The sequence below is a fragment of the Grammomys surdaster genome, unplaced genomic scaffold (assembly GCF_004785775.1).
Source record: "Grammomys surdaster isolate TR1022 unplaced genomic scaffold, NIH_TR_1.0 241, whole genome shotgun sequence".
NCBI lineage: Eukaryota > Metazoa > Chordata > Mammalia > Rodentia > Muridae > Grammomys > Grammomys surdaster.
The window spans coordinates 4,014,532-4,027,746 of NW_021604686.1; the positions used below are offsets into that span (position 1 = coordinate 4,014,532).

A 13,215-nucleotide genomic window follows, 5' to 3' on the forward strand; every position below is an offset into this window, starting at 1 on the left:
GTTATACTAAAGGACTTGCTAGTCAGTACCCATGTGGGCCAACAAAGGAAGAAACCTGATAATACCCAGTTATACTAAAGGACTTGCTAGTTAGTACCCATGTGGGTCAACAAAGTAAGAAACCTGATAATACCCAGTTATACTAAAGGACATGTGTATGTGTGTACACACATATTTGTGCTTTCAGAAGGATGGCTTGCTGGAGTCAGTCTTCTTTTACTGAGGGTTCTAGAGGTCCAACTTAGGTCATGAAGCTTACTTACAAGGAAGTGCTTTTACCCACTGAGCCATCTTGCTGGACCAGAAAATCAATTTGACTTTAGTTTATAAAGCAACATAGTCTATCTCTTTGACCGAGCATTTTCCTTCCTGTATATGCAAGCTCAAAGACAGGAATGCTCACAAGATTGTTTGCAGTAATAGACCTTGGAAATAGCTCAGATCGTCATCATGGGAATAAGAGACAAATTATTTGATATAATCACATAATTATTGAGCAATGAAAATGAAGGACATCAGTAGCATGTAATAACGTAGACATTCTTAGTAATGTTGATTAAAAATAGGCAAGTCAGGCTGAAGAGTTGACTCAGTAGGTAAAAGTGCCAGCCGTACAAGTCTAATGACCCAGGTTTAGTACCTAGAACTCACATAACAAGTTAGATTTGTTGGTAAATATCTGTTATCCCAGCACTACTGTAGAGAGATAGGTGACAGAAGCAGGAGAATCACCTGAGAGCTTCAGTGCTGACCACAGCAGAAATGGCAACAGAGACCCTGCCTCAACATGGTGGAATTGTTAAGAATGACCTCCACACATGCACTATGGCACGTGTGCACGTGGATTCACATGTACAATAAATAAGTAAATATTAACAAAATAGGCGAGTCCCAGAAGGCTGTGTGTAATGTGTAATTGCTCAAAGGCAGACAAAATCAAACTTAACAGGGATATGTATGATAAAATTAGATAAAAATGAAAATATGAAAGAGTTCAAACCCTGGGCTGGGCGTGTCATTCATGGTAGAACACTTGCCCAGCATGTGTTGGGCTCTAGCTTCAGTTCTCAGTGCCACAGAAGGAATGTTAGTAAGTTTCAGGGCAACAGTTCCTCTGAGATGTGTTGTTGATTAGAGTCAGCGTCTTGAAGTAGCATGGTTGATCTCCACAGTGTAAGTGCTCAGTGCATCCTCATGTGTGAGCCAGTCCTATGCTGTGCTTCAGAGTCTAAACGGGAGAGGGAGTGAATTAGTCGTTCTGTCTTCTTTGTCAGAATTTTCAGGGTTTGTCTTTTTTCCAGCCTGAGCATTCCTCTGATTAATTTCTTATTTTTTAAGTAATCAGATTTTCCTGGCTTTTAGTGCCTGTGTTCTCTCCCTTTTTCTCATCTCTTTTTTATCTTTCTTTTATTTTCTTCAGTTCAATGGGTGCTTGAATACCTTCAGTTACCAGATAGAGCTGGAATCTTTATAGATTTCTTGTCATTCCTTACACTTTACCAATTACATTAAAGTGTCATATCACACTGCCCTTTCAAACCATAGATTTTACTCTTGGAATTATCAATAAGATTAGATCCAGACTACCAAAGGATTTCTTTGTTTGTTTGTTTTGTTTTTGTTGTTTTATTACCTATCGTTTACCAAAGGATTTCTATAGGAATTTGCTGTTGGAGTTATTGATCATCTAGTCCAATTCCTTATTATTTTATAGATAAGGAAAGAAAGCGATATCTAGAAAAGCAAACACTTTCTGAGTCATACAGCTTTGAGTAGCAGAGATGAGACGGAATCCAAGTCTCCTGACTGGTAGGCCACTGTTCTCACTATTGTATTGGACTGACAGGGGGAGGCTTTGTTTGAATGACCGTGCCTCTGGGTCCCAGAAGATGAGTAGGAATCTCTGCAACATTGGGTGATGTACACAAGTGTCCCACTTACACTACTCTTACTCTGGAATTTGACCAGCTCTGTGGTATGTTCTCTTCTCCTTGGTCTGCTCTGGTTTTCTGGTTTTTTTCCTCAGGCACCTTGGATTGGCAGCATTGGGTGTGCTTCCCAGATGGGGATCGGGATGAACGGAGAGCATGCGTTCGACCAGTGGCACTGCTGATAACTTGGCCATTAGTATCAGAAGAGATTAGGGACAGAGAGTGGATTTGGAAATTTCCTTTGTTTAGTTCTGTTTAGAGATTCATTCTGGACACAAAGTGTCCAGAGATTATTAGTCCCAGGACAAGAATAGAATAATCATTGGGCCAGTATGAATAGGACAGTGCCACAGGTTTGAGGCAGAATAGATTTCAGTTACTTGAAGTGCAATCTCTAAGACTCACCAAAGAAATAAAATTATTCTTTTTTTCTTCTGCCTCCTTTTTCTGGAGTAGAACCTGAATGGGAATTTCTCTTAGAATTTTGCAGTGAAGCCGGGCGGTGGTGGCACACGCCTTTAATTCCAGCACCTGGGATGCAGAGGCAGAGTTCTGAGTTCGAGGCCAGCCTGGTCTACAGAGTGAGTTCCAGGACAGCCAGGGCTATACAGAGAAACCCTGTCTCGAACAAAACCAATAAATAAATAAATAAATAAATAAATAAATAAATAAATATAAAAATTAAAAAACAGAATTTTGCAGTGACATACTCTGGGCTGAGGTCATGATATTTGGATGCAGAGTCGAGCCTTGTTAAGGATGGTGGAACAGGTGGAAGTAAAGGGTTTCTGTCCTATAGGAGGAAGGGATTGGCAGTTCAGGCTGAGTTTTGTCAGGCCATGGATTTGTCATGAGATTGACAAAAAAAAAAAAAAATAAGTGTGTGTTGAGTTGACAGTCTGCTCAGTGAAGAACTGTAGTCCGGTGGTTACTATCTCCTACCTCCATACCACTTATAAAACCAAGAGTAAGCTGCTAAGATAGTCCAACTGGTAAAAGTGCTTGATACCCAAGCCTCATGAGCTTACTGTAATCAGCGCCAATCCAAGCACGTGAAGACGCAGGTGATCTCTATGAGTTAGAGGCCGGCTTGATCTACATAGTGAATTCTAGGTTAGCCAAGACTGGACAACCAAAACCTAAACAAAATAAAAACAAAACAACAAAACCCAAAAAGTTGTCTTTTAACCTCCCTATGCATCTGCACTCACATTATATACACCTACTAATAAATAAAATTAAGTTTAAACTTTTAAAAATTATATATATTATATATATAATATATATATATACATATATATAAATTATATATAATGTATATATATGTGTATATATGTATATATATGTATATATATAGTTGCTATATTTAGACACACCAGAAGAAGGCATCATATCCCATTACAGATGGTTGTGAGCCATCATGTGGTTGGTGGGAATTGAACTCATGACCTCTAAAAGAGCAGTCAGTGATCTTAACTGCTGAGCCATCTCTCCAGCCCCCAAGTTTAAACTTTTGAAATAAAAAGCCAGTGGCAAAACCAAGAATTAAATCAGAATGAAGTTGTGATGAAGTAGACTGGTGAGGCTGGAACTCTGTGTATCACTTGTAATGATGACATCATCGATCTCATGGTTATCCCATCTCTTTGGTTACGTACCCCCCTAACTGGTAAGGCTGTACTTATAAGCCTGGAAACAGACTGAAATCCTGTCCTTAGGCCAAAAAAGAGTTGGGAGTAGGGGCATACAAGTACTGTTTGATACCTAAGTAAGAACTCTGGTTTCAGTCTCTATAAACAAGATTTCTTCTGTAGTTACTAAGACTGGTGGAGAAAATTTTATTATAAAAAAGCCAGGCATGGTGGCATATGCCTTTAATCCCAGCACTTGGGAGGCAGAGACAGGTGGATCTCTGTGAGTTCGAGGCCAGCCTGGTCTACAGAGTGTGTTCTTGGACAGCCAGGGCTGCTATACAGAGAAACCTTGTCTCAACAAAGAAAAATGGTAGAGAATTTATGTATTAGAATAATGTAGAAGTGAGAGGGAGTTGATACTTTTTTAAAGGTACGATTCTTCTAGGAGGTTGTCATTGTAAACATCTATGTGGAATCCACACGGAAGGACTCTGCTTTTTCCTTTTTCCCTGAATGGCTTGTCTTTTGTGTAACTTTAAAACCACAGCATATTGAACTTCTACTTGCTTTCTCTTAACTCACATCTTCGGCTTATCATTTGATCCTGAGGTATCCTCCTCCGATAGGCCCCTCTTTCCTGAGTCCTGTTATTTGGTGTAACAGAACCCTTTAGTGGTTCCCTGGAATTTTTAGTGAATAAACCCTAGTTGCTTTAACAGCCCAAAAACCCTGCTTGATCTGACCCTAGTCAGCATCTGTTTGACCAAGCCAGCTCAGTCAGTCAACAGGTTCTCCAGGGCAGGAGTGAGGATTAAAGAAAAAGGCTATTAGACAACACTGTAGCACGACCCCAGCCAGTGTTGAGGCTGAGGCGGGTTTATATTTTCCTAATCTGCTTTTATACCATTTTAATTATATGTAAGTAATAAGGTCAGTTCTAGGTTAAGGAACAAGCAAGACAATGAACACAAATAGTCAAGGAACAAGCAAGTCCCATGATCACTGTTTCCAAGGACTTATCAGGATGACCAAGATATCTGAACCTCCTTCCCAGTCCTAGCCCAAGGTCATACTCTTGCCTGAAGCCTACCTCTTTGTTCCAGCTTAAAATCAGATTCCTGCCTGAGCTTACTTACTTCCCTGTCCTGGCACAATGTCAGATTCCTGCCAAGGGGCCCCAGAAGCTCTCACATCTGCTACATCATTTCCCCATTTTCCCAATATGCATTATACTGTGTGCAAATTAAGTCCTGTGGCTCTGTCTGTCTTTATACTAACTCTTCCTTACTGCATCAGGACATTTTCAAACTCTGGGTTAGGCTAGTTCCCCTTCAGAGGTGTCAGACTTCGGCGCGCAGCTTGGAACAGACAACACCAGACCAAACGGTTCCAAAGGGGAGAGGGTTTATTTGGGGCAGAGGGCAAAGGTGGGGAGACAAACGGGAGAAGTTGGTGGAGAAAGAGGAGAGAGAGAGGAGAAAAGTGGAGGCCAGCCATGACCATGTGGAGAGAGGGGGAAGGGAAGGGAGGAAGGGCGAGGAGAAGCTAGAGGCAAGAGACTAAGAGAGTAAGAGAGAGGAGGAGGCAAGCAGCCCCTTTTATAGTGGGCAGGCCTACCTGGCTGTTGCCAGGTAACTGTGGGGAGGAGCATACCTGGGTGTTGCCAGATAACTGTGGAGGTGGAGTTTAGACAGAATACTAACAATAGGGTTCACACAGTGCTCTAAAAGCTATCACAGCCCTCACCTTCCTGTGCTGTAATTACTTATTCCTTGCCTGCAGTCTCCACCAGACTAAATTCCATGTGGAAAAATTGTTTTATTCACCACTGTGTCACCAAGTGTCTTAGGCTGGTTCTGGCATATATATATATAGTAAGTATGTCAGTAATATTTAAGAAATGGGCGAATTAACTGAGTTTGTTGTTCTGTGACAGGAATGGGCAAAGGACAGCACAGGATGCCTTCCAAGGACGAGCTGGTCCAAAGGTACAACAGGATGAACACCATCCCCCAGGTACCGTCTGTTGGCTCTGCCTGCGTTAGGGATCTTCCCCTGCATCCTGCTGAGCCTAATGGCTGGGAGAACAGTAGAGTTGGGGTCATTGTAGGTCATGTAAAGGCATTAATATGCTATAAAGATGTCACTTTAGTCATGTTATCTCTGTTGTATGTATGAAAGCAAAGATAGGTTTTTAAATGAAAAGATGAACATGAAAGCTGTGGACCATTAGGTGATTATATGTAAGCACACGGTTGGAGGGTGGCTGGGAGCTCAGGAAACCGAGTTCCTCTCCCTGTCATCCCATCATCAGTAACTAAGCAACCATTTTGAGAGCAAACTTGAACATTTTACCTTGCTCTGCTCTCCTTTGCTTCTTTTCATCTCAGACCCGATCCATTCAGTCACGGTTCCTGCAGAGTCGGAATCTAAACTGTATAGCACTTTGTGAAGGTATGCGGCTCACCTCGTTCATGTCGTTCTGGAACCCTAGCCTTTACTTCTCATGTGCCCCTTTGGCACATGAATCAGCCAAAAATTATGTTGAAACACCATGTCCTTCTTCCATACCTGGACTGTCTTAACTTTACATCTGTGACTTCTGGCTCCTTTTCTCCCAGTGATTACATCTAAGGACCTCCAGAAGCATGGGAACATTTGGGTGTGCCCTGTGTCTGACCATGTCTGCACAAGGTTCTTCTTTGTGTGAGTCCAAAAGGAGCCCTTGAAATTCCTTAACGAGTGAGGGCGGTGGGCGGTGTGTGACTGTTGAGGGTGTCCTCTTTTGTTGTCTGAGTCCTGTCCCTTGCTGTCTAATTTAGGCACTGGGACTTTTCCTTAGGGATAAGGGTAGATTATTTGGGGCCTGGGTAGAGCAATACTGCTAAGCTGATCCCTTTATCCTGAAGAGCAGTGACACAATCTTTGACTTTAGATGAAATGGTCATGTCTTGAAATACATTTCCTCTGGTAGACTTTATTTTTGGTATTGTGCTTCCCCTTCTGCTTACACGTATTACCCTGTCTTTGGCAGATATGAGGATGGGCAGGTGGGCGATGCCAACATTAATACTCAGGACCCCAAAATACAGAAGGAAATCATGCGTGTGATCGGAACTCAGGTTTACACAAACTGAGGGGCCCAGCCCTCGTACCACCCTGTTCCCCAGGATCCATCTGCCCTTGTAAAGGAGCTCAGGAGCAGCAAGTGAGGCTGCCCTGAGAAGTTCAAGGGGCAAGAAAAGGACAGAAGAAAGAGGTGGCCTTCGTGGTGGAGATTGATCCAGGAACTGCTCCACATTTGGACGGCCCTGACTGACTCCCACCCCTGATTTGCCCAATTGACTTCACCCTGTTTGTAAATAAAACAATAAAATGGAAGGTGCTGTGGACTGGATATGATCACTGTGGTCTGACTAGCCTCGGCCCAGCACCTAACCGAGGTCCTAGGTAAGGGTTTTTGTTCTGAGAGAGGAATATCCTGAAGGTTGGGACTGTTTGTGTTTCATGAAGTAAAAGATGCGTTGTTTGTTTATAGTTTTGTATTCTACAGATATTTAAAGAATCATTTATTTTATGTATATGAGTACACTGTAGCTGTCTTCAGACACCAGAAGAGGGCATCGGATCCCATTACAGATGGCTGTGAGCCACCATGTGGTTGCTGAGGAATTGAACTCAGGTCCTCTGGAAGAGCAGCCAGTGCTCTTTAACTGCTGAGCCCCCTCTCAAGCCCTGATATGTTAGTATTTTTAATCAAAATATTGAGGTAAAGTTTATCAGTTATGTAGATGAAACAGACAGGGTAAGAATGCAACTGATGAAGGTTACAAGATTTAAGTGGGCCTTTGAAGCCAGAGCCACTTGGATTTTTTTTTTAAACCTTCAGGACCAGCTGCTTTCTTCACAAAGCCAGCCTGTCAGCCATGCTTGCTCTGTATCTCAGAAGCTAGGCCCTTTTCCCCCTCCCTGGCCTTTAGTCGGACAAGTGAGCTGAAGGGATAAGTTGGCAGGTGAGAGAAAGACGAGTTCTCTAGCCGGAAGTCCTTTAAAAAGGCCTATAGCCTGTGGGTATAGGTCTGAAGTAAAATGCTCGCTTAGTGTGCATGAGGCTCTAAGGGGGCCTTGGGCTGTCAGGGTTTGGAGTGAGAATTCACCAGGAAGAAGTTGGAATTCCCTAAACAGGTAGGTGTCCTGAAACCACTGCCTTTCTTATTAACAATGGCTAGCCACGGAAGATTTGGTTTGTTTGATTAAGGAAGCTTCTGGCCTTTCAGACTTGTTCCATATGCCCAAAAACTCTTAGTTAATTTTTAAGACAGGTTCTCAACTCTGTAGCCCTGGCTGGCCTACACAACTCACTATGTATAAACCAAGCTGGCCTAGAACTCAGACAGAACCACCTGCCATGGTCTCTCAAGTCCTGGGATTAAAGGTGTTGCTACCATGCCCAGTTCCCTTTTTTAATTCTAAGCACAGTTGAGATGTGTTGAACATTTCCAAATATTTTATGAAATATTAAAACCAGATGTAAATATAGAAAATACCACAAAGCTCCTTCAAAAGGAGCTTTATTGGTTTTGTTTCTTTGTTTGTTTCTTTCTCTTTTTTTCTCTCTTTCTTTTTTTTTTTAAAAATAGTTTTTCAAGCCAGGGTTTCCCTGTACAGCAGCCCTGGTTGTCCAGGAACTCACTTTATAGACTAGGCTGTCTTTGTATTCACAGAGATCTGCCTACCTCTGCCTCCCAAGTGCTGGGAGTAAAGGTGGGCACAACACCATGCCTGACAAAAGCCCAGCTTTCCAGTGAAAACGATTTCAAGTTCTACTATAGCTCTTGCTTTCAATAGACTAGTTATTGTCTTCTGTGACTTTCATCGTATTCCACAGCACCTTTTTATCTAGGTATCTTACTTGTCTGTGCTTCCTGACATTTTGAACAAGTTAATACCACTCTTAAAGATCCTTCCTAAAGAACTTTCTTCATTGTCTTCCCAAGCCCTTATGACTAGTACATTATAAATGAGTGTGGTAGGGTTCACCTACAGTCTCCGCTTATCCCCTGGGGGCCAAGGCAGGAGAACCAGTTAAGCCCAGGATTTCAAAACTAACCTGAGCAACTAACCAAAAATCCTATCTCAAAAAGGAAATTGCTAGTATATTCTAACACTCTTCTAATAACAGAAATAATGGTTCACCAAATCAATGACTATCAGTGGACACATGCAACTGAAAATCTTCCTGGGAAGACTTTATAACTCATAATACAGTATCAGATTTCTAACATACTTTAGTTCTTATAAATTAGTTTCCAGGTAGTGTGCAGAGTACCTTAATATTTTGATAACATCTTATATTACTGTTAGTATATACATATATGTTGTTGCAAGCATGCTACATATATTGACCCCTAATTCTCACAAAAGCCTCAGAAATAGGTGCTATTATTCCCATTTTACAGATGAGAACATAATCTTAGAGGATAAGTAATTTGCTATGATCCACAGCTAATCATAGTAACCTGATCCCAAAATTCCTTTTCTGGTTCTGTGATTATAGCCTCATTTACTGCTGAGAGCAAAGATGGAAGATACATTTTCTTCAGAGACCTTAAATGTGTCTAGAGCAATGGTTCTCAACCTTAATGTGGCAACCTCTTAATACAGTTCCTCATATTGTGGTGACCCCCAACCATGAAGTTATTTTTGTTGCTACTTCATAACTAATTTTGCTACTGTTATAAATTGTAATGTATATATATGATATGCAGCATATCTGATATGCTGCCCTTGTGAAAGAGTTTTACTCTGTATCCCTAGCCAGCCTGGAACTTGTTCTATAGATCAGCTCACAGAAATCCTGCCTCTACTTCCAGAGTGCTGGGATTGAAGGCATGCCCCCCCCACACTGGGCACTCAAAACTTCTCAATCAGCTGGTGCTCTACCTGACCTTAGGTGTGTGGCTGCTCACATGTTATAAAACATTTTTGGCAATGTTAGAAATTAAGAAAATGTTCCTACTTATAAACACTTTTATATCAATGAAATCATACATATTTATATAGTTCCCTACTGAAAAGCTGACCTCAGAAGTTCATAATGCCTAATAACTCAAAACATGAGACTAAAAAATTCTAGCCAAAATCAAGAATGCCTTTTGAAAGCAGGGGCTGTGGCTAGGCTGTAACACCTCTGCTTAATACATAAAAGGTCTGGTTCATTCCTCTGCAGTATAAGGAAGGAAAAACCTTATCTGACAGGAGAATGTCCTCACTGCCACGAAAATTGCTTGGTAGGGTCCGGTGTTTTTCTAGAGATACCTGCTCACAACCATGGAGGGAGACTTGGGGGTCTGGCTACTTAGAAGGTGAAAGGGCTGGGGCTCATGAAGACAGGTGTCAGCTACAAGACTCCATTCTTCAAGGGAGCAGAGTCCTGCACACACAGTGACAGCCCACCTTTCACTTATCTAGGTGTAAGCAATCTTGCCTCACTTTGACCCACACATGCCTGATTAGGGATAGAGTCAGGACAAGGAACTGTTTTCCTCAGTGCTAAATAGAGAGTATATCAGGGTCAAAACTCAAAAACTCCTTGAACTTCACCTTCCTTCCTTCCCTTGGTAGTTTTCCACCCAGGCTGGGTGTGGCTATGACTCAGTTTGCGGTAAGGATGTGGCCATCGGTTGGGGAGGAGCTTCCTTCTGCCTTTAATTCTAGCTGGGAAGGAGCAGCAGAGTCTGCTGCTGAGTCATTCGTTACTGGCTCTTACAGCTCACAGAATTCTGGATAAATCTAGGGATATCTTGGCTTCTTAGAGGTGATGAGGAGGAAGTTTTGTGGATGATACAATTCCACTGGGGCCCTCCAGCCCCAGGGATGAGAAAAAGGTAGGCTTCAGCTCATTTAGACAAAGAACTAGCCTCTGGAGCATAGGACTTTCCACAAATTGAGATTCAGGCCACCTCACACTGTTACCACCATTGGGCCAGAGATGCCACCCTCTTAAACCTTTCTGAAGAAATAACTGCACAAGAGAAGACTTGCAGTCTCTTTAGTTCTAGTTGTCCTTGCAATGAGTGAACCAGGCAGCCAGTCTGTAAAGGCAGACATAATGTGAAGAACACATCTAAGGAAAAGGTAGCACGTCTTAGGAAGAGTGTACTTGATCCACTGTTTCCTGTCTTCCGTCTTTGAGGGTTTTTTTTTCCAGAATATTTATTTTTTATTGTTTGGTTTTTTGAGACAATGTTTCTCTGTGTAGCCCTGGCTGTCCTAGAACTCATTCTGCAGACCAGGCTGGCCTCAAACTCAGAGATTCACCTGCCTCCGCCTCCTTCCGAGTGCTGGGATTAGAGGTGTCACACCGTCCAGCTGCAGAATATTAGAGCCATTTAATATGCGTTTTTTTTTCACTGAACATTTTGAAAGTCCCTTACTGGAAAGATAATTATTATTCTGTCTCATGATGAACAGTAGTCACAGCGATCATTCTGTACTTCCACATGGATAAAGCTCATTTCTTCTTGAGACATAGGTGTTTCTGAGGTAAAAGTTTTCATATGTCTGTGGTGTCTGGTTGTTCCTGACTTAGCAGCAAACCTGGGGATACATGTTCTTTAGGATGATATGAAGTCACAGAGAGGGAAGCCCACTGGTCTCAGTGTTTCTGAGGCACTGAGTTTAGGACTGTCTCTTCTGCAAGGGAACTTTATTGATAGATCACATGGCTTCACTACTTGGATGACATAGTGGTGGATGTCATCCTGCCCTTCATGACCCTGAGTCTTCCAAATCTTGATTGAAACCCATCCTCAACCTCTTCACACAGCTGTTATGTCAGGATCTTCCCCTTTCCATCCCTCTCTTTGAGATGGAAAGTCACAGCCTATATACCCACATGGACTTCTCCATATAGGTTCTACTTACTCTGCAATTTGTACACTAAGGAGTCTGAGCTACAAATGTAGGGAGGAGAGCACAAGACCTCGAAGGGGCCCTCCAGACCTAAACTGACCTCCCATGTATAGCTAAGATGTTTTCTCCTCCTTAAAGCCCTCTCTTTCCCACAGAGACAGCCTCTTTTTTCTTTATCCTTAACTCCAAAAATCCATCATGTTTCTCCTTTCCAGAGTTTGTCTGAAGGAAACTTTGCTCTACCATTGTGATGAAAGAAATGTTTAGATATCTGAAGAAGGCATGGTTTTTATTTTCCTCATTCCCCTTCAAGTCTAGCTGGATTGCAAAGTTAAGTTTATGATTATGAATAAAAACTAAATAAGAAAAAAAAAGGCATGGTTTTGATAAAAAGACATGGGCATGGTGGTTCGGACCTACAATGTATAAATTCACAATCCTAGTGGGCTCTATAGAAAGTGAAACCCCATCTCAAAAACAAGTCCAATAGGCCCAGCTTTAGAAGGAGGAGGTAGGTCTGAAGTATTAAGTCCTACTTTACACCTGATGCTCCAGCTCGTGGGCTGCTCTAACAGTCTGTCTTGTCCTCAGAAATGACCCTGCCAATTCCAGAGACCAAGAGGTCATATGATATATGGGCCAGTTTATAATCTCACCATTTCAGCAGGGCCAAAGTTTATTTTGCAGATCCTGTATTGAGGTATAGCTTTTTAACATACCTTGTCCCAAGAACTCTGATTGAATTTTAAAAACTCTTAAGCCATTAAACCCAATTCTGTGGTCATTTGGCCAAAAATCTGCAGTACAGAGAGTGAGTCTAGCACCTCACTGTCCCATCCTGACCAAGTCTGTGAACACAAAGGAAGGGCTTACTTCAGGCTGGGTGAGAGGCCTGTGTCCTTCAATCCTGGTTTCCTGTAGCCTTGGAGACGCTGCAGATTGAATTTTCAGAGGGACGGCTCAGAGAAGGCAAATCTGAATTCAGAAAGCAGTTTTGCTCTGGTCGCCAGAAAGCCTTCTAAGACTGCAGTTACCAAAGGAAGAAGGTGCCTGTTGGACACTGTTGGACTCATTCACATACAATTAACTGATCTAACTCCACCCTGTGAAATAGGGATTGTCCTCAAGTTACTTTAACAGACTGTACATGCTAAATTACAGGTATAGTCATAGGGCTAGTGATTAAACTAGAACAAAGATAAGACACAACCTGATTATGTACTCTTCTATACCATGCCGGGTTCTCAGCAGAAGCAAGGTAGTACCTTTAGGAAGTCACTGTGACACATTCTGTCATCTAATGTGAACAAGACGTACCGTAGTAACTGTCAGACCATTGAAACCACCCGTAGATGAAGAGCAGTTCTCAGCTGTCACCAGATCTCCAGTTTAATGGATATTCATATCAGTTTGGGACCACATCCAGATTGACCTTCAGTTCTTCCTCAGTCTCCTAAGTGCCAAGATCACAGACTTAAGATCACCTAGATTTGTGGTAGAATGCATGTGTGCATTTGTGTGTGTGTGTGTGTGTGTGTGTGTGTGTGTGTGTGAAAGAGGCGAAGAAAGGAGAGGAGAGGAGGGAGGGAGAGAAGGAAGGAGAGAGGAAGAGGATGAATATAAATCTAACTGAAACCCTAGCCTGGGAGGGCCTAGATCTCACTGTGTAGCTCAGTGTAGCTCAGACTGACCTCGGCTCTGCTGTTTCTCCTGACTTGGCCTCTTGTGTGTTGGGA

The 13,215-nt window shown here is 42.3% G+C and overlaps 1 protein-coding gene and 1 long non-coding RNA gene across 6 annotated transcripts in view; one reads left to right on the top strand and one right to left on the bottom strand.

Moving 5' to 3' along the window:
- Positions 1-6,962, top strand: part of Parp6 (poly(ADP-ribose) polymerase family member 6) — a 32,374-nt gene extending 25,412 nt beyond the window's left edge. For 4 of the 5 annotated variants that reach the window (XR_003712307.1, XR_003712308.1, XR_003712309.1 and 1 more), the window contains 3 exons: positions 5,502-5,581; positions 5,956-6,019; positions 6,187-6,238. Coding sequence is in view for 1 of the 5 variants with exons in the window: in XM_028774429.1 (XP_028630262.1) it covers positions 5,502-5,581; positions 5,956-6,019; positions 6,187-6,271; positions 6,600-6,702 (332 nt within the window). In the remaining 4 variants the exon portion in view is untranslated. Of the gene's footprint in view, positions 1-5,501; positions 5,582-5,955; positions 6,020-6,186; positions 6,272-6,599 lie in introns of those variants that run through there. The other variant, XM_028774429.1, reaches the window with a different exon arrangement.
- The window catches only part of LOC114626886, a 20,017-nt gene extending 7,210 nt beyond the window's left edge, over positions 1-12,807 (bottom strand). Inside the window, exons 1-2 of the long non-coding RNA XR_003712311.1 lie at positions 12,797-12,807; positions 12,353-12,411 (exon numbers count right to left, since the gene is read on the bottom strand). This is a non-coding gene — a long non-coding RNA (uncharacterized LOC114626886). The remainder of the gene's footprint in view (positions 1-12,352; positions 12,412-12,796) is intronic.
- Between the last annotated feature and the right edge of the window lie 408 nt (positions 12,808-13,215).